This window comes from Ranitomeya imitator, chromosome 10 (genome assembly GCF_032444005.1).
Source record: "Ranitomeya imitator isolate aRanImi1 chromosome 10, aRanImi1.pri, whole genome shotgun sequence".
Classification (NCBI taxonomy): domain Eukaryota; kingdom Metazoa; phylum Chordata; class Amphibia; order Anura; family Dendrobatidae; genus Ranitomeya; species Ranitomeya imitator.
In genome coordinates, this window is record NC_091291.1 from 604,341 (window position 1) to 624,237 (window position 19,897).

The 19,897-nt window shown below is 48.6% G+C and overlaps 1 protein-coding gene across 1 annotated transcript in view; it reads left to right on the forward strand.

Annotated features, from left to right (window-relative positions):
- EPHA8 (EPH receptor A8) overlaps positions 1-19,897 on the forward strand; it is a 118,087-nt gene that overhangs the window by 28,449 nt on the left and 69,741 nt on the right. Inside the window, exon 3 of the mRNA XM_069741784.1 lies at positions 535-1,198. Within this exon, the coding sequence (XP_069597885.1) occupies positions 535-1,198 (664 nt within the window). The remainder of the gene's footprint in view (positions 1-534; positions 1,199-19,897) is intronic.

Here is a 19,897-nt window from a genome sequence, read left to right on the forward strand (position 1 = left end):
CTTTCACATAAAATACAAGTATGTTATCAAATCTTCCGGCAGCAGGAGACATAACCCAAAAATGCACAAGTCCATGATGTAGAGAGCTGGAAGCCATGGTGTCACCAGTGCTGCCCTGCCATGCTCGCACCACGTGCCATCAGCATTCTCCTCTCTGCCTTTTGTCCCGACATCTTTCAGTGGCGATGACTTGTCGTCTTCACAGTTTCGACTTCTGCCGAGAATCCTATTGAGTTGATGCCTCTCTCCAGCTGGTGACCTTCACAGAGAAGGGCTCCATGTCTAGCTGACCAGTTCAGTATCATTAGGCCCCATTACCAGCTATAATTCCTGGTCATGGTGCCTACAGCTACCACTGAGGGAGGCTCAGTCACTGACTAGGTGGAGCACAAGTTGTCAGGATGAATATGTGACAACATAGCTGTTTCTAGTTTTATAGTTGTGTGTATGGTTGTGAAAGGTGTTGCGCTGCTTGTTTTGGAGTTGTTTGCTATCGATTATGCATGTCACACAGTTTTCTTCTATCTTTCACAGTGGGACTCGATCAATGAAATGGATGAGTTCTTCAGCCCCATCCACACATACCAAGTGTGCAATGTCATGGCTCCAAACCAAAACAACTGGCTGCGGACAAACTGGGTGCAAAGAGATGGTGCTCGACGGGTATACGTGGAGATCAAGTTCACACTGAGAGACTGTAACAGTATGCCCGGGGTGCTGGGCACCTGTAAAGAGACCTTCAACTTGTACTACATGGAGAGTGACCGAGACCTCGGCAGCAGCACCAGAGAGAGTCAGTTCATGAAGATTGACACCATAGCTGCCGATGAGAGTTTTACCAATGTGGATCTTGGGGTACGGAGGCTCAAGCTTAATACAGAAGTCCGAGAGGTGGGGCCCCTGAGCAGACGTGGATTTTATTTGGCATTTCAGGACATAGGAGCCTGTATTGCCATTGTGTCAGTGCGAGTATATTATAAGAAGTGTCCTCCAATGGTTCGGAACTTGGCTGCCTTCTCAGAAGCAGTGACAGGAGCTGACTCATCATCTTTGGTGGAAGTCCGGGGAGAATGTGTGGGGCATTCAGAGGAGAGAGACACCCCAAAAATGTATTGCAGCGCAGAAGGAGAGTGGCTTGTTCCCATTGGGAAGTGTGTGTGCAGCGCTGGCTTTGAGGAACGAAGTGATTCTTGTGTAGGTAAGTTTGAAAAACTGGAGAAAATTCTTTCCAGTATCTTCAGAATAACTTTTGAGACTGTAATAATAACCTATATCCTATTGTAATGGGTACTAGGTGCCGGGGAGCAGAATCTGCAAGGTCAGGACAAGAGGAGAACCACAACATATCTGGGAGGTTTGTGAGGATTTGGAGGACTAATCTGCATCAGTCTCCTCACTTCAGAGCACCTCCTATTGGCTAGTGACTCCTGTGGAAAGTTTATGTAGGTGTAAGGCAGGTTGTCTTTCTGGCTCAGGCAATAACTTACTCACTGTAGCCTCGGGCCATGGCTGAACACCTCAAAATCAGCCACAGCCCCTACTAGATCTCCGACTGCAGCGTCTCCTAGATCTTCGGCCAGAGCTCCTCCTAGATCTCCGGCCGCAACTCCTCTTTAGATCTCTGGTCGCAGCTCCTCCTAGATCTCGGGCCACAGCTCCTTCTTAGGTTTCAGGCCACAGCTTCTCCTCGATCTCTGACCACAGCTCCTTATTAGGTCTTTGGCCACAGCTTCTCCTAGATCTCCTGCCACAGCTCCTCCTAGATCATCGACCACAGCTCCTTCTTAGGTATCTGGCCACAGCTCCTCCTAGATTTTCCACCACAGTTCCTCCTAGGTTTCCAGCCACAGCTCCTCCTAGATCTCCTGCCAAAACTCCTTCTAGACCTCGGGCCGCAGCTACTTCTTAGGTCTCTGGCCAGAGCTCCTCCTACATCTCCGGCCACAACTCCTTCTTAGATCTCAGGCCACAGCTCTTCCTAGATCTCCTGCAACAGCTCCTCCTAGATCTCAGGCCACAACTCCTTCTTAGGTCTCAGACCACAACTTCTCCTCAGTCTCGGACCACAGCTCCTTCTTAGGTCTCTGGCCACACCTTCTCCTAGATCTTCTGCTACAGATCCTCCTAGATCTCAGGCTACAGCTCCTTCTTAGGTCCTTATTTCTAGCACATGTCCTGATCACAGGCCTAGAACATCTTATCGTACCCGATGAAGCTCCTATCCTAGTATCGTCCTTATTTCTAGAACATGTCCTGATCACAGGCCTAGAACATCTCATCGTACCTGATGAAGGTTGTATCCTAGCATCGTCCTTATTTCTAGCACATGTCCTGATCACAGGCCTAGAACATCTCATCGTACCCGATGAAGCTCGTATCCTAGCATCGTCCTTATTTCTAGCACATGTCCTGATCATGGGCCTAGAACATCTTTTCGCACTTGATGAAGCTCCTATCCTAGTATCGTCCTTATTTCTAGAACATGTCTTGATCACAGGCCTAGAACATCTCATCGTACCTGATGAAGCTTGTATCCTAGCATCGTCCTTATTTCTAGCATATGTCCTGATCACAGGCCTAGAACATCTCATCGTACCCGATGAAGCTCCTATCCTAGTATCGTCCTTATTTCTAGAACATGTCCTGATCACAGGCCTAGAACATCTCATCGTACCCGATGAAGGTCGTCTCCTAGTATCGTCCTTATTTCTAGAACATGTCCTGATCACAGGCCTAGAACATCTCATCGTACCCGATGAAGCTCGTCTCCTAGTATCGTCCTTAATTCTAGAACATGTCCTGATCATGGGCCTAGAACATCTCATCGTACCTGATGAAGCTTGTATCCTAGTATTGTCCTTATTTCTAGAACATGTCCTGATCACAGGCCTAGAACATCTCATCGTACCCGATGAAGCTCCTATCCTAGTATCTTCCTTATTTCTAGAACATGTCCTGATCACGGGCCTAGAACATCTCATTGTACCCGCTGAAGCTCCTATCCTAGCATCGTCCTTATTTCTAGCACATGTCCTGATCACAGGCCTAGAACATCTCATCGTACCCGATGAAGGTCGTCTCCTAGTATCGTCCTTATTTCTAGAACATGTCCTGATCATGGGCCTAGAACATCTTATCGTACTCGATGAAGCTCATATCCTAGCATCACCATTTTTCTGTGGATTGTGAATATTGTATTGTTAATGATCAGAGCTGTAGGACAAACTTGCGATGTTGCGTCCGGACGCTCTATTTCTGCTCCTCGGCTCCTGTAGGAGGCTGTATGGAGAGAACATTACATCTCCAGGATCATGAAGCTCATGCCGCTCCTGCTCCAGCTGTGTAAATGCTGATAGATGGCCTGTTGGAGCAGGCTGCCGATATAAATGGAGGCGTTGGGTCCCAGTGAGACTCTTTAGAGGGATATTTGTTTGTTTGGCTCTATAATGGCTACTTAGTGGAAAGGTGTCCTCTTCTTCAAACATGAAAATGATGTTTGCGCAGATCGGCAGCGTCTCCCCAGACATCCTACGGCAGAACTTTATCCAAGGTTAATGCTGATGGTGGAGTCCGACGTCTCATTAATGACTTCAGAGAAAACCAGCTTTTGGATGATGCTGCATTAAAGGGATGTTACCGTCGTCACAGAAGGGTGTTGTTGGCGCTTGTAGAGGCATGCACGTCTATCGTTTTCTGCCTAGAAAGATCTGCAGCCATTTGTTAGATATTATTACAGCTCACCGCCTAGACCGCTGCTGTACACCTTGTAAGTGCTGCGCTGACGGTGGCCAGCAGAAGCTACGAGCACGCTCCAGCAATGGTGGCCAGCATCACAGCAGTGTTTTATAAGCCCACGGCTAGCAGCAGGGGTTGGTCTCCAAGGCAACGAGCTGTAAACCAAAAAAAATCCAAAACGAAAGAAATTATTAACCAATAAACTGCAAAATTGCCTGAACTTCTGAACATTATGTGACAATACTGTCACGAATCACAGAGAGGATATCTTTATCATCCCCACTGCTCACACTAATATGTCATGAACCGAGGTTGTTTGGTTACCCAGTTCTTTCTGAAGGGGATTTATCTGTATCCCAGTTTCCAGTTCCGGATTGGAACTTGCAGCTCTCTGGCGCCCCCCTTACCCTCAGGTCAGATTAGGTACTGCACATAGGATAATTAGTCACTAGAAAGGCTGCCTTACTTTGTACTGGCTAATGGGCACACTGCAGCGAGGGCGATGTAACTACTCCCACTCAGGCGGGAACAATAATTATCAACGCCGTCCATCGCTACAAAGTCTCCCAAACGCACAGCACAAATCCGCTGCTGCCACGAGCTCCAATTCCTTAATTAATAAAGGGTCCGGAGCCAACCCAAATTAGTAGCGTAATTCACTTCAGAGGACATGACAGTACGTTATAGAGCAAGGAGAAACCAAGGTAGTTATTTTTTTATATTGTACGCCAAAAGATAGGCAGTGTTTACAAAAGGGTAAAAAGATATTATAAAATGAGATGATTGTGTATATACAGTGCAATTACAAATAAAAAGGGATTAACAGAAGAAAAGAACACTTACAGTTCTATTCTGTCCCCGGGGCCTGTGGCTGCAAATATGGCTCTGTGAGATGCTGAATCTCTTCACCTTACTTACAATTGGCGACGTTCGCAGATAGTTTAACTCAGCTGCCGACACACATGTTATGACAAATCCAGAAGAGACTTTGATTTCTTTAAGAATCCTTGTTGAATGCATAAACAGCAGCAGGTAAAAAAGACTTTCTTGAGACAAGCTGAAAGCACATGTGCCTCTAATGAAGCAAAGATGGAGACTGAGACACAGGGAGAAGAAGGAGGAAGTGACATGACACCCAGCAGAGGGAGACAGAAGGGACAAACTTGATGGAAAGGGAGGATTTCAGCTATGCAAAACACAGGAACACATAGCAACAATAAACAATATGAGAACTGCAATACAGCATGTAAAATATACAGGACAGTCTGTAAAATGTCTCATTCATGGGACATAACAAGTTCCATATATCATTTCAGCTCATGGAAGACCATGTGGCTCGGGGCTAGTGTCTCTCAGCTAGCTTCCTAGTCAAAGGCCAATGAAAACTGAGCTCTCAGGGTCTTATACCCCTTGGTTGTGACATCACTGAGTGGCCAGAGCTATGGAATCCACTCCTCCTTTCTCAGAGGGACTCAGAGTTATGGAACATTCATATTCACCATAGCTCCAGGATGCAACCTCGTATAGCTACGACGGACTCACCATTGATCTTGTTTTGCGACTAGCATTCTAGTAAGACCAAACATGATCTGGCTATGCACCATGAGTACGTAGTAATTTGTTCCTCGGATACCAAGGGTATAGGAAATTGGAGAACGCACTGGGTGATGGCCCGGCCGATGCACATACCAACTATATAACATTCATATCTCTGTCACTAATTGGGGTCAAGTTATGCCTTACTATTAGGTTTGTACATTAACAGAAGAGTACATGGTTTCAGACAAACTGGTTTTCTGCACACTCCTGTATCGAGAGGGAGGGGGGGCAGAGTCCCACACTGGAGTTTCAAGTTACAGCTGTATTCAGGGGGTCGGAGAAGCCCACAGCGTGTGTCTGTGCTCAGCTTTAATGAACGTGGCAGAGCTCAGTTTGCGTGATCATAGACCAGGGGTGGGGAATCTTTTTTCTGCCAAGGGCCATTTGGATATTTATACCATCCTTTTGGGGCCGTACAAACTCAGCCCACAAAGTACATCCTGACTCGGGCACTGGTTTCAGAATGTAATCTTTCATTGCATGCCCTTCAGTGTTCAGCAGTGAACGCTGCATATGTGTGCTAACAGAGCAAGAAGAAATTAATGAGCTGGTTGTAATCAAAATACACCTCTCTGCCCAAGAATGCGGTCCCTGAGAATCAGCTCAGGGCCTGATTAAAGGTCATCGATTGCCATAAATGTCCAGAAGTATTTATGACGTGTAAAGGAAATGATACAGGGGTGAACTACTTATTGTAAAATATATATCTGATAATTGTGAGGTGCATTAGTATTCACCCCCGAGTCAGGGAAATTTGTTAGACCACCTGGCACTGCAATTACTGCAGCCATCTTTTGGGGTCAGTCTCTCCCACCTACCTCTGCAGTCTTTTGGGGTCAGTCTCTCCCACCTACCTCTGCGGTCATTTGGGGTCTGTCTCTCCAGCTTTACACATCTAGGTGACATTTTGCCCCATCTTTGCACACTCGCTCAGGTACATTGGATGGAGACGTCTGTGATTAGTAATTTTCCCATCCTGTCAGAGATTCTCTGGGATTTGGGTCAAGAATGTGACTGTGCCAATCACACACAGAATATGCTCTGATCTAAATCCTCCATTGTGGCTCTGGCAAGATGGTGAGGGTCATTGTGGTGCTGGAGTTTGAACATACACCTCAGTCTCAAGACTTTTGCAGCCTCTAAGGTTTCCCTTCAGGTTTGTCCTGCATTTAGCTCCTTCCATCTTGCTATCAACTTCTGACCAGCTTCCCTGCCACTGCTTAAGAAAAGCCTCTCCACGGCATGATGCAGCCACCACCTTTGAAGGTGAGGATGGTATTTTCAGAGAGGTGTGTAGTGATAGTTTTCCTCCACACATGGCATTTTAGCTTCATCTGTTTGCTGTGCCCCTTAATTGAGACTTCTTATGCCTTTCTTTGTTCTTGCCCTTCTTGCATAAAGGGCAGATTTGTGGAGTATACAGCTAATGGTTGTCATGTGGACAGATTCTCCCCCTGAGCTGTGGACCTTGGCAGCTCCTCCAGTGACCATGGACCTCTTGGATGCTTTTCTAATTAGTGTTCTAAGTGTTTGGAACGACAGGTTAGATGGACAGCCATGTCTTGGGAGGTTTGCAGTTCTGTCATACTCCTTCCATTTTTGGATGATGGAATGAACATTTGTCCGTGAGATGTTAAAAGCTTGGGCTATTATGACTGCAGAGACCCGTGTGTCGTAACCAGTGCCTTCCCCCGTCCCACCACTCCGTAATAAAAGATACCAACAATCCTGGATGGGTTGAACAGGTCGGTCACAGTTTTATTAATTGCAAAGTAGAGAAGGGCAATTACACATCGCGACGCACTCATTGCTGAAGGCCCCAGCCGACGACCGCTGGGCCAGCAAGCCGATGAGAGGTTACGAACCTTTGCCCCCCTCTACCTACCGCCACTGTGACGTATATAAAAGAACATCAAAATCCTTTTTTTTTTTTTTTTTTTTTTTAAATTTAAAATTCAAAACATTTTAACAGTAATTGCACAGCACATTTATCAATTTATAAGGGAGGGAGGGTGGGACAACAGCTTCCAAGGGTCAACCGGGGAGAAAGAGGGAGAACCTGGCCCGGTCACTAGAATTTAACCCCTGAGGGTGTGGCCTGACTCACCTCCTCTCCCCGGTTGGTCCGCTGGGCGTCCCAATCATGACCTCACCTGGGGAGGTAGTGGGAGGGGGGAATTGGGCACTGCACTGATTTCCCCTCTAGCTATCCCTTAGGGGCTCTGCAGTCAGAGGCACGTTCCTTATACAGTGCCGTGCCTACCAGACTGCAGAGACCCGTGTGTCGTAACCAGTGCCTTCCCCCGTCCCACCACTCCGTAATAAAAGATACCAACAATCCTGGATGGGTTGAACAGGTCGGTCACAGTTTTATTAATTGCAAAGTAGAGAAGGGCAATTACACATCGCGACGCACTCATTGCTGAAGGCCCCAGCCGACGACCGCTGGGCCAGCAAGCCGATGAGAGGTTACGAACCTTTGCCCCCCTCTACCTACCGCCACGGAGGATCATGTGTATGACCTACACAAGACTCCGACCCCCACACAACATCATTAGAGCCTGTTCAACACCATCCCGCAAACCCTCCAAGAATATGTCCAGTCCGATGTCCGTGAGGTGGATGCCATCTGGTCTCAGCAAAGCAAAATTGTTCCCTTCTAACTCCTGGTGTCGAACCACAATGCCGTAATTTTCTCTCACAAACTTCGACATCTTTGTGTTAATCCTTTTTCTTGCGTTTTCGATGGCTTTTACGTCCTTAGCTCCGTGCCAGACCGCTCGAGGTATTATCTCTGACCACACCACCACCATATCTGGTAATAAACAGACAAACCGCTCGATGTCCGTTGACATTACTGTGTACAGCTCGGCCCCTTTCCGCTTGCCCAAATCATTGCCTCCGGCATGTAGCACCAGAACCACCGGCCCCTTGGCCTTCTTAGCGATGTCGACCAACTCCGGGAAGATCTGACGCCACCGAAGCCCTCTGACGCCTCTCCAGTTGACTTCCAAATTCGGGAAGCCAAAATTGGTTCCCCCCGTCCTGAGTTTGGCCCTTTTGCACGCCCAGTAGACAAAAGAATGCCCCACTACCCAAACTGTGGGCTTAAAGCTGCCTGGAAGAGACAAGAAGTGTTAGAGCAGGTCTGGTCTTATGTATCTTGCAAAGCATGCGGATTTCCAGCGGCCCATTCTCTGCACCTCGACTTCCGATACCCCCGCTCTAGCTGCTTCGGTCGCCGCCCCTATTCGGAATGAATGTGTCCCATATTCCTTTGGAGCCACGCCGAGTGCCTCTAGGCACTGTCTAAAAATCGCTTGAAATTGATATTTAGTAAGAGGGGACCCGTCGGTGTGTGAAAGGAGGAATCTACCCGGATGTCTTACTAGCGCATAGTTTTTAACTATTTTTACGGGGCATATAGGGCCGCCTGACGCCTTGACCAATACCCATGTCCCCCTCCCGGTGGGGTCGCACTTGGATCTCCGTACTCTAATGCGCAGAGCTTCGCTGCATATGACGAGGTCTTCATTGATTAAGCCGCCTATTGATGCTGTTTTTGACTGGGGCACTAATTCGCTGATGCGAAGTGCCCCGAAGAAGGCGATTGCGAACGCTGCGGATATCAGCGTTGCCTCGTATTGTGATTTGCACACCGATGAAGAAATTGCAATTATGTCGGCCAGCAGCCTTAAGGAAACTGGGCGTCGGCATTCCTGACTAGGTTGCAACCTTCTCCAGCCTTTAACGGCTTGTTTGATGAAAAAATATTTGGTTACGTCCACCCACCCCAGCAGCTGAAAGAAGAATGCTATTCCCGACAGATGACGTTGCGCTAATGTCCCTGACGCACCTCCCTGCCTGAGCTTTTCTAAAAGTTCTACTAGGACGTCGCATCTCGTCCGGTTGCACCTATCGACTGGTCTTCCTTGCGTTAGCGAGCACCACTCCTCCCACGCCTTACCGTAAACCTGCCAAGTCGCCGGTGTCACCGAAGCGCGGATCAAGGGCATCAATGATTGGCCACCATGTCCAAGAGAGAAGGAGGACACCGCAGGCCCGACGTTCGCGCCCTGGGGAGGAAGAGTTTGAATGCCTGCCAATCGGAAGATAACAAAGAGTTAACAATTTTATCATCGACAGTCGCCGTAAATCTGGCCCGGCACCAGATGTTGTGCTTCAGGCATAATAGTGCTAGGCGGCGCAACAGCGCGAGTACCGGCTGAGAAGAAGAGGACATGCTGTTTAGGGCTTTTGCTGTTCTCAGCTGTTTTGTTGTAAATCTGATGTTTGTATTTTCCAATTGGGCACCCCATAGCTCGACTGATGTTACTATTGCCAAAATTTCCACCAGTGCTGGGTCACGGCCCCATGCGGCCGTGGTCCATAGTTCAGGCCATTGGCCTTTGCACCACTGGTTTTTGTATATCGCCGCGAAACCATCAGTAATATTTCCACCAACCATCAAGTCTAAATCTTTGCTTGGCGTCTCCTGCGCCATAACGCATGTATGCCCATTGTAGGACTCCAGGAATGTCCTCCAGACCAGCAAGTCTGCCTTCAGGGAACGGTTTAGCCTAATTCTGTGGCTCGGCTGGGCTATGCCCTTGGTTGCCAGTGATAGTCGGCGTGAAAACGCTCTGCCCGCCGGCATTACACGACAGGCAAAGTTGAGCAATCCTAGCAGGGACTGCATCTGCTGCAGGGTAACTTTTTTTGCTTCGTAGCAATTTTTAACCATTTGCAGAGTTTTTTGCAGCTTATCAGCTGGTAATCGAAACACCATTGCATTGGTGTCTATTTCTATACCGAGGAAAGGCAAAACGTTACAAGGGCCGACTGTTTTATCCGGTGAAAGTGGTACCCCAAATTTTTTGGCTAAAAACTTAAACTTTTGGAGAAGAAAGGAGCAGAGTCTGGAGTCCCCGGGACCGACGAACAAAAAATCGTCGAGGTAGTGAATCGTTGAGTTGCTACCAGTTTCGTATCGTAATACCCAGTCTAGGAAGGTGCTGAAAAGCTCGAAGTAATGACAGGAAATGGAGCAGCCCATTGGTAGGCACATATCAAAGTAAAATAGCCTGTCCACCTCACGGCCTAATAAATGAAAACATTCCGGGTGAACGGGCAAAAGGCGGAAGGCTGACTCTATGTCGGATTTCGCCAGCAGGGCACCGGGCCCGGCTGCGCGCACGAGCTCGACTGCCCTGTCAAAAGAAGAGTAGGTTACGGACGAGTCTTCCGCGGGTATTGCGTCGTTAACCGATGCGCCTTTTGGGTAGGAAAGGTGATGTATTAGCCGATATTTTCCTGGCTCCTTTTTGGGAACAAAACCTAAAGGCGAGATTCTGAGATTTTTAAATGGCAACTAACTAAAAGGTCCCGCCATCCTGCCCAGCTCAACTTCTTTTTGGATTTTTTGCTGTAAAATATCAGGGAATTCGCGTGCCGATTTTAAATTATTTGCAATAGTTGGCGAGGGGCTGGGTTTGAAAGGGATATAAAAACCGTGTTTAAAACCGAAATATAGTTGCTCTGCCGCTTCTTTATTGGGATAACGGCTTAGCCATGGGCCCATTGCGGTTACATTCACCGGGGTTAGACCTCGCAGGTGCTCTATTTGACTGGCGGGTACATCTGGCCGCAGGGTGTCCTCCTCCGCAGGAGGAGCATTCGTGTCTATATTTACAGGACCCTTGGAAACGGCAGTATCCATCGTTAAACAGTAAGCAGGCCCCAGGTCCGCGTGCGACCACTGTGTTCTGGCCTGCTGCTGTTGAGTGATAAGTGGTCGCTGCCGAAAAGGGGGGCTGCTTTTGGGACAACATCAGTCGTAACCAAACGTCCGTCGCTTTCACCCCCCAGCCCAAGTCTGGTTGCATGGCCAACCGCCTGCGGAACTCCTCGTCGTACCGTTTCCATGCCGCCCCGCTGTGACACTTATATGAATTATATATTAGATCTTGGTAAATAAATAATTCGGAACAACGCTCTGGGTGCTTTTGGCCCATTATACATCCGAGAACCGCGAAGGCCTGGAGCCAGTTATTCATTGTTTGAGCTATTTTTGGTTTGCTCCTATCTTGCAACCGCTCGCCAGTCCTCCTTTCCTTGTCTACGGACTGTTGGTCGGCCGATATCAGTGACCATATATCCACATAACCATTTTCCCAAATTTTTTGCTTTGTCTCCAAGTCAACATGCGCTCCCAGTGGGCTAACTCCACAGAAAAATGCATCCTTGTGCAGACTAGCTGCTTGGGTGGTGCTAGCATCAGTTGGTACGCCTGGGCGTGTCAACTGTTGAACTAGGGTCTTAATAGCGGCCGCCAGCTCGCTTTCTCCCACATTTTGCATTGTAGAATGTTCACCAACATCAAAGAACTCACCGCTGTCAGATGCCGGCCGAGTGTCTCCGGACGGAGGTACTCTGGCTCCTGCCGTGGCGCTGTCCTGGTGCTGGCCGCCCGCCCAGGAGGATGAAGATGGCAGGCCAGCGGCCAGCGCCGTGGCACGGGGATGTATTCTCGTCTGGTGCCGAGCGTCCCCTGGAGAGGGAGGTGCTCCGGCGTCAGTTGTCTCCATGGTTCGGTGCTGGCTGGTGGACCGGGGAGGTACGTATGGTGTGTCTCCCTGTGCGTCAGGCCAGGACGGAGCTCGGTGCTGGCTGGTGGACCGGGGAGGTACGTATGGCATGTCTCCCCGTGCGTCAGCCAATGAAGGAGCACGTGACGGATGAGATCTGTCATGTGCTCGATGATGAGAGGCTATTGGGGCTCCGATCTCTGCCTGGTCGGTAACGGGGGGTGTCAGTGTCTGTTCCCACCGGGTACCCGCTCTGGGTGTCCGGTGAGACCGCCGTCTTTCGGCGTGTGACCGGTACCGCCCGTTGTGACTCCCCGATGTTTCTGAACCGGTTGTGGATGGCGAACGCCATCTGGAGGAGCGGGATCTGTGGTGGCTCCTGCGTGAGTGGTGTCGGCGTCTGGAGTGGGAATGGCGACAGCTAGAGGGACAGCGGGAACGGTGGCGGGAATCTACTGATGAGGGTGAGGACGATCTGCGGCATCTATGTCTGCGATCGCCCTGTCTAGGGGTTGTGTTAGGTGCATGCACCTCGGGAGTAAGGGGGAAGTTATCTTGGCCACGGGGCGTGAGTGGCGGTGCAGGGGGTAGAGACGGGGAAGGTGCAGAGACTATTAGGCTGGAACCGCAGGGTGAGCGCAACAGGGCGGGGACTGATAGGAAACTGTCTGCAATTAGCGTTTGGGAGCATGGGGGTGTTGGCGGCGCGTAATTTATTGCAGCTGTGTTAGTGTTTGGTGCGACTGTGTGCGTGTTTGGTGCGTACATTCCTGGCTGCGGAGCGTGCTGGCTGGTCTGAATAGACCAGTCATCACGCTCCGCGGCCGTGTTCGTGGCTCTGGCCCCCGACCGCCGCCCGCCTCCCCGCACAGGCAACGCTGATGTGCCTGCTGGGGGGACGCGGTGGGCCAGGGGTGGGCTGGCCAGAGGTCCAAAGTGAGGGACCTGGCTCGGGGAGCTTGTGAGGGCCGTGTTTGAGGCGCCCCCCCGGCCAATTTGGCGGGTTGGGGCCCCGCCGCTGTTAGTGGGCGGTGCTTGGCAGTCCCAAGCCGGCATCAGGGAGAGGGGATTCCCTGACGCTGCCGGGGACCTGCGGTATGCCTGGGCCGGCTGCCCCCCGGTCCCCCTAAGCGGCTGGCGCGCCACCGAGGGGACCGAGGCGGCGGGCGGCCCCCTGCTTGCTCCTGCACTGGAGGAAGTGGGGCCGGAAGTGGGCGTGTCCTGCCCGGCCCGCACTGCACTATGGGAGGCAGGGCGGGCCTGCATAACATGGGAGGGCGGCGGATGATGTGCTAAGCGCGCCGGGCCCCGGGTTTCAGAGCGGGGACAGGAAGTGCCCGGGGCCCGGACGCGATCGGCGTATGGAGCCGGCACCCGGCACCGGCGGGCAGCGGCGCCAGGGGCAAGCGCCGAGACCTCCGCCGCGCATCCCGGCGCCACACGTGGTGTAGAAGCACGGCGACCTGGCAGCGCCGGCTCCCCCCCAACACGTAGGCGCACGGGAGGACGGGAGGACCGCCCCGAACGTCTGCCCTGGGGCGCCGCTGCGGCCCGGTCAGCCGGAGCGCCAGGGGCTAGCAGCTGGAGCCCCGAAGGACCGGAGTCTGCAGCCACAATGAGCTGGTGAGTGGGGGTCAGCAGCGCCGGGGAGACAGGAGAGGACGGGGCCCCAGGAGGGGGGATAAGCCGGGACGGAGCCCTGGGGGAGGACGGAGAGGCCAGGGGGTGAGAAGAGGACGAGGCCCCAGGAGGGGGGATGTGCAGGGATGGAGCCCAGGGGGACGACGGGGAGGCCTGAGGGGATGCCAGGGGGTGAGGAGAGGGCACAGGAAGGTGAGCACCCAAACCAGGATTAGGGGATCGCGACCATTGCTCACCTTCCTGTGCAGCTCCTTGCTGTAGGGCCTCGGTCGCAGGGGCAGCCATGGTGGTCAGGAGATCAGGGACAACAACAGCTTCCAAGGGTCAACCGGGGAGAAAGAGGGAGAACCTGGCCCGGTCACTGGAATTTAACCCCTGAGGGTGTGGCCTGACTCACCTCCTCTCCCCGGTTGGTCCGCTGGGCGTCCCAATCATGACCTCACCTGGGGAGGTAGTGGGAGGGGGGAATTGGGCACTGCACTGATTTCCCCTCTAGCTATCCCTTAGGGGCTCTGCAGTCAGAGGCACGTTCCTTATACAGTGCCGTGCCTACCATTATAACCTAACCCTGCTTTACTCCTCTCCACGGCTTTATTCCTGACCTGTCTGGTGGGCTCCTTGGTTTTCATGATGCTGTTTGATCCCTAACGTTCTCGCACAAACCTCTGAGGCCTTCACCGAACAGCTGTAGTTATACTAAGAAAAACTCACACACTGGTGGACGCAATGTACTAATGTGACTTCAGGATGTTATTTAGGGGCATCAGACTATAGGGGGCTGAATACAAATGCACCTCACAACCGTCAGATTTGTATTTTGACAATATTTAGAAAATCTTGTATAATTTCCTTTTATACTACACAAATACTTTGTACTTTGTGTTGGTATCACATAAATCCCAATAAAATACATTTAAGTTTTTGGGTGTAACGTGAAGAAATGTGGAAAAGTCCATGAGGTATGAAGACTTTTACAAGGTTCTGTATGTAGCATCCCTGTAGTGATCAAGCAGAGTGTCTGATGGTGACTAAGACTTTCACCTATAGAAAGACCTATGAAATGCCACCTGCTATAGAAGGTGCCACACGTGGGGTGAGAAGGAGGTGAATGATCAAGAAGCAGAAAATGTTGGGACTGAACTCTCCATCATGAGTGCAGGGAGCCGGGATTCCAGCTCACCAGTGTTGTAGGAGAAGCCTACAGGTGCATGGGCACATGAGCTTGTCAGATGTGAATGGGGAAAGGATATCTTCACGTTTATTTCAGGAGCAGAAATATACACAGGAGAGCTCAATCATGAAAAGCAACGCCTTTTATCAAAACAAGTGTTCCCTGCCGCCAAAAAGGTTAGAGCAATGAGACTGTTCTTACATTTTCAGACGTTGTCAGATTCAGTTATGAAATCAGCCATTTCTCAATGATTTTGTCTCCTGAAATCAAATCTGACAATGAGAATCTTTAGTTTTTTTGCTTCCATGACATCAAAGAGTTTTCCTTTTACTGCTATATACAGTGCCTTGCGAAAGTATTCGACTCCTGGAACTTTTCAACCTTTTCCCACATATCGTGCTTCAAACATAAAGATACCAAATGTAAATTTTTGGTGAAGAATCAACAACAAGTGGAACAAAATTGTAAGGTTGAATGAAATTTATTGCTTAATTTAAATTTTTGCGGAAATTCAAAAACTGAAAAGTGGGGCGTGCAATATTATTCGGCCCCTGTAACTTAATACTTTGTTGCTCCACCTTTTGCTGCGATTACAAGTCTCTTGGGGTCTGTCTCTATCAGTTTTGTTCATCGAGAGACTGAAATTCTTGCCCGTTCTTCCTTGGCAAACAGCTCGAGCTCAGTGAGGTTTGATGGAGATCGTTTGTGAACAGCAGTTTTCAGCTCTTTCCACAGATTCTCCATTGGATTGAGGTCTGGACTCTGACATTCTAACACCTGGATACGTTTATTTGTGAACCATTCCATTGTAGATTTTGCTTTATGTTTGGGATCATTGTCTTGTTGGAAGACAAATCTCCGTCCCAGTCCCAGGTCTTTTGCAGACTCCAACAGGTTTTCTTTAAGAATGGTCCTGTATTTGGCTCCATCCATCTTCCCATCAATTTTAACCATCTTCCCTGTCCCTGCTGAAGAAAACCAGGCCCAAACCATGATGCTGCCACCACCATGTTTGACAGTGGGGATGGTGTGTTCAGGGTGATGAGCTGTGTTGTCTTTACGCCAAACATATCGTTTGACATTGTTGCCAAAAAGTTCGATTTTGGTTTCGTCTGACCATAGCACCTTCTTCCACATGTTTGGTGTCTCCCAGGTGGCTTGTTGCAAACTGTAAGCAACACTTTTTATGGATATCTTTGAGAAATGGCTTTCTTCTTGCCACTCTTTCATAAAGGCCAGATTTGTGCAGTGTACGACTGATTGTTGTCCTATGGACAGACTGTCCCACCTCAGCTGTAGATCTCTGCAGTTCATCCAGGGTGATCATGGGCCTCTTGGCTGCATCTCTGATCAGTCTTCTCCTTGTCTGAGATGAAAGTTTAGAGGGACGGCCGGGTCTTGGTAGATTTGCAGTGATATGATGCTCCTTCCATTTCAATATGATCGTTGCACAGTGCTCCTTGGGATGTTTAAAGTTTTGGAAATCATTTTGTATCCAAATCCGGCTTTAAACTTCTCCATAACAGTATCACGGACCTGCCTGTTGTGTTCCTTGGTCTTCATGATGCTCTCTGTGCTTCAAACAGAACCCTGAGACTATCACAGAGCAGGTGCATTTATACGGAGACTTGATTACACACAGGTGGATTATATTTATCATCATTAGGCATCTAGGATAACATGGGATCATTCAGAGATCCACAATGAACTTCTGCACTGAAAGTAAAGGAGCCGAATAATATTGCACGCCCCACTTTTCAGTTTTTTAATTTCCACAAAAATTTAAAATAACCAATAAATTTTGTTCAACTTTACAATTGTGTTCAACTTGTTGATTCTTCACCAAGAATTTACATTTGGTATCTTTATGTCTGAAGCATGATATGTGGGAAAAGGTTCAAAAGTTCCAGGGGGCAAAATACTGTATAATTAATGCATAAAAGTGTCAGTGCTTTGAAACATTATTATTTTGCGAATATAAAGATGCAGCATATTTTGTGCCAATTTTCTGATATTTGGAGAAAACTTAGTAACAAGTCCAATAAGTAAAACATCCAACAAATATTGTGCCATATAAACAGGTACAGAAATTGCTCTACAACATTTGCTCCGCATTCAGTGACGACTCTTTTGCTTGTCTCTTGTACTCCTGCATCGGATCATCTCTTACAATAGTCCACAGTAATCTGCAGCATTGATGATGCCATTCTCCTTAATATCTCCATAGCTAGAATATGTTGGTGAAATCTCTCACCGTGCCCATCGCTCACTGCACCACATTTTGATGGGAAAAAGACTTGATGTGAATGTAAGAAATTAATCTTTAAGGACATGTTACAGCCAAGATCCTTCTATGTTTTCAGGAGATTTTCCACCAACTCTTCATAGTTTTCTGCTCTTGAGTTTCCACTAATGTGAATGCCACCAATGCAGCCTTTTCCTTATCCTGCAACAAATGGAGAAACTCCTCATCTTGAAGAAGCTTACTGATCTGAGGTCCAATGAAGATGCCTTCCCTTATCTTTGCTTCACTCAACCTTGGACATTTATCCATGAGATACTTACGATACGATACGATACACTTTATTGATCCCGTGGGAAATTATGGTATCACAGCAGCACAACTTAAATCATAAAAATCATAAAGGAATTACATAGTTGACATGTTTGTTGACAGAAGAACATTATACATTAGAATAGGACATACACAACGAGTGAACTGAAATGTAGAGAAATAAGTAGACTTTCACCTTGGTGGTTTAACCCTAGTGTTATTGTTGTACATTCCCATGGCAGTTGGCACAAACGATTTCCTATATTTTTCCTTCTTACACCTCAGAAGTATTAGCCGGTTACTGAAGGTGCTCTTCTGTCTCATGAATAGCTCATATAATGGATGTGCATTATTGTTCATAATTGCCATACACTTTCTCTGAGTTCTTCTCTCCACTACCTCCCCAAAAGAGTCCAGATTACAGCCCACAGCAGAACTTGCCTTCTTAATAATCTTATTCAGCTTACTAGCATCAGAGGCCCGCACACTACTACCCCAGCACGTGATTGCCAAAAAGATGGCACTTGCCACCACAGATTGGTAGAACATTTCTAACATTTTGCTGCACACATTAAAAGACCTCAGTTTCCTTAGGAAATACAATCTGCTCATCCCCTTCTTGTAGACAAACTCTGAGTGGCATCTCCAGTCCAGTTTGCTATCCAAATGGACCCCCAAATATTTGTACCTCTCCACCTGCTCTACCTCCTGACCAGCAATAGTGATCGGTAAGCATTCCATCTTTATCCCGCTATAGTTGGCCACCAACTCCTTGGTTTTCTTAACATTTAGTTGTAGATAGTTACCATTGCACCAATCCACGAAATTCGACACCACCCTTCTGTATTCCTCATCCCCCTGATCTCCCCTAATGCATCCCACAACCACAGAGTCATCCGAAAATTTTTGAAGGTGGCAAAGTTCAGATTTATACTGAAAGTGTGAAGTATACAGTGTGAATAGAAAGGGCGCAAGCACCGTTCCCTGGGGGGCACCTACACTGCTCAGTAATCTGCTTGACACCACTGCTCCCATCTGTACAAACTGTGGCCGATCTGATAGGTAGTCAGTTATCCAATTTATCATCCCCTCCTCCACCTTCATATCAGTCATCTTTTTGTGTAGTAAAAGTGGCTGCAGGGAGTTAAATGCACTCGAGAAATCGAAGAACATCGCTCGCACCGTGGTACCATCAGTCTCCAGAAATGAATGTACCCTATGTAACAGAGAAAGAATAGCATCGTCCACCCCCAATCTATGTCGGTAAGCAAACTGAAGGGGATCGATAAAAGCATTGACCCTCGGTCTTAAGTGAGCAAGCACTAATCTTTCCAAGGCCTTCATAGCGTGAGATGTTAAGGCTACAGGACGATAGTCATTTAGGGTTGCAGGAGAAGAAGTCTTGGGTACCAGCACCAGACAGGAAGTTTTCCATAACACAGGTACCCTCTGTGTTTGTAGACTTCCATTGACGATTTTTCATTTTATCCCTTGTCTTTACAAAGTTCTTCATTCGGCCCAACTTGATAACCAAAGTGGTAACAAAATCTTCTGTAGGTCCACAACTGCTGGATGCCAGACATGTTTACTCTTTCCTGGGTGAAGTGAATGTCGGAGAGACCGGTCTCTTATTGTCCTGACATTCCCACTCACACAGAAAGCAGCAGGACTTACCCTGGAGACTACGCAAGAGGGTAGCCACTTTCACATCACCACAGTATATATAGCGTATGTTACATAGTTGTTCTCTCATGTATATTACCATCCATTGTTACACAGAGCCCTCTCATATGTACAGCTCCGTCCTTTACATATCGGATTATATAGATGGCAAAGATGGCTGATGGAGCATGCGAAAGCGTCTTTTTTTGTAATGGAGGAGCTGATGAAATGGTCTTCTGGTCACCGACTGCTCCATCAGCAGTCATTTAATATCCAACAAAAGAGGAATGTAACGGGGTCTACCAAGCTGGGGTACCTCTTTCAGTACCACCCCGTGTTTCAGGAGGCTCACTCTGCTTTGGCTGGAGTCTGAATGAAGGACGCTGGCTGGAATTCCTTGATTACATGGGCGCATATAAAAGATCACTGCTTCTCCACGTATTTCCAGTCTGACAACACTTTACTCACAGGACACAGAATATATCACACAGATACAGAGGGCAGGCCAATAGAAAAACGGCAGGCCAGACATACATTACAATAGCCGCAGGTGGCCGGAGCCTGCCAATATTTACTGTGGGAATTACAAAGGTGGGGGCGGACAAAAGGGGAATATCATGTCCCCTCTGCCTAGGGCACAGCCTGTGGGCTGATGCATTAGGGACATGCATCTCACATGGAACCTATTATACATACATATAACTGCAACACATATTCTGGATGCTGAGTGGTTCCGTAACACGTAACACGGCTCCCCTTTTCAGCGACGCGATCGGCAAACACAGTCTGATCCTTAACGGTTCGGTTTGGGGATGTCCGAAGTTTATGGGGTTGGTACAAGTTCTGTTTGTCGACTTTGTCCATCGGCGTTACCGTTTTGTTTGCCGGGTCTGTAGTGGATAGTGAAGTCCAGAGGTTGTAGGGCTAAACTCCACCGCAGCAATCTGG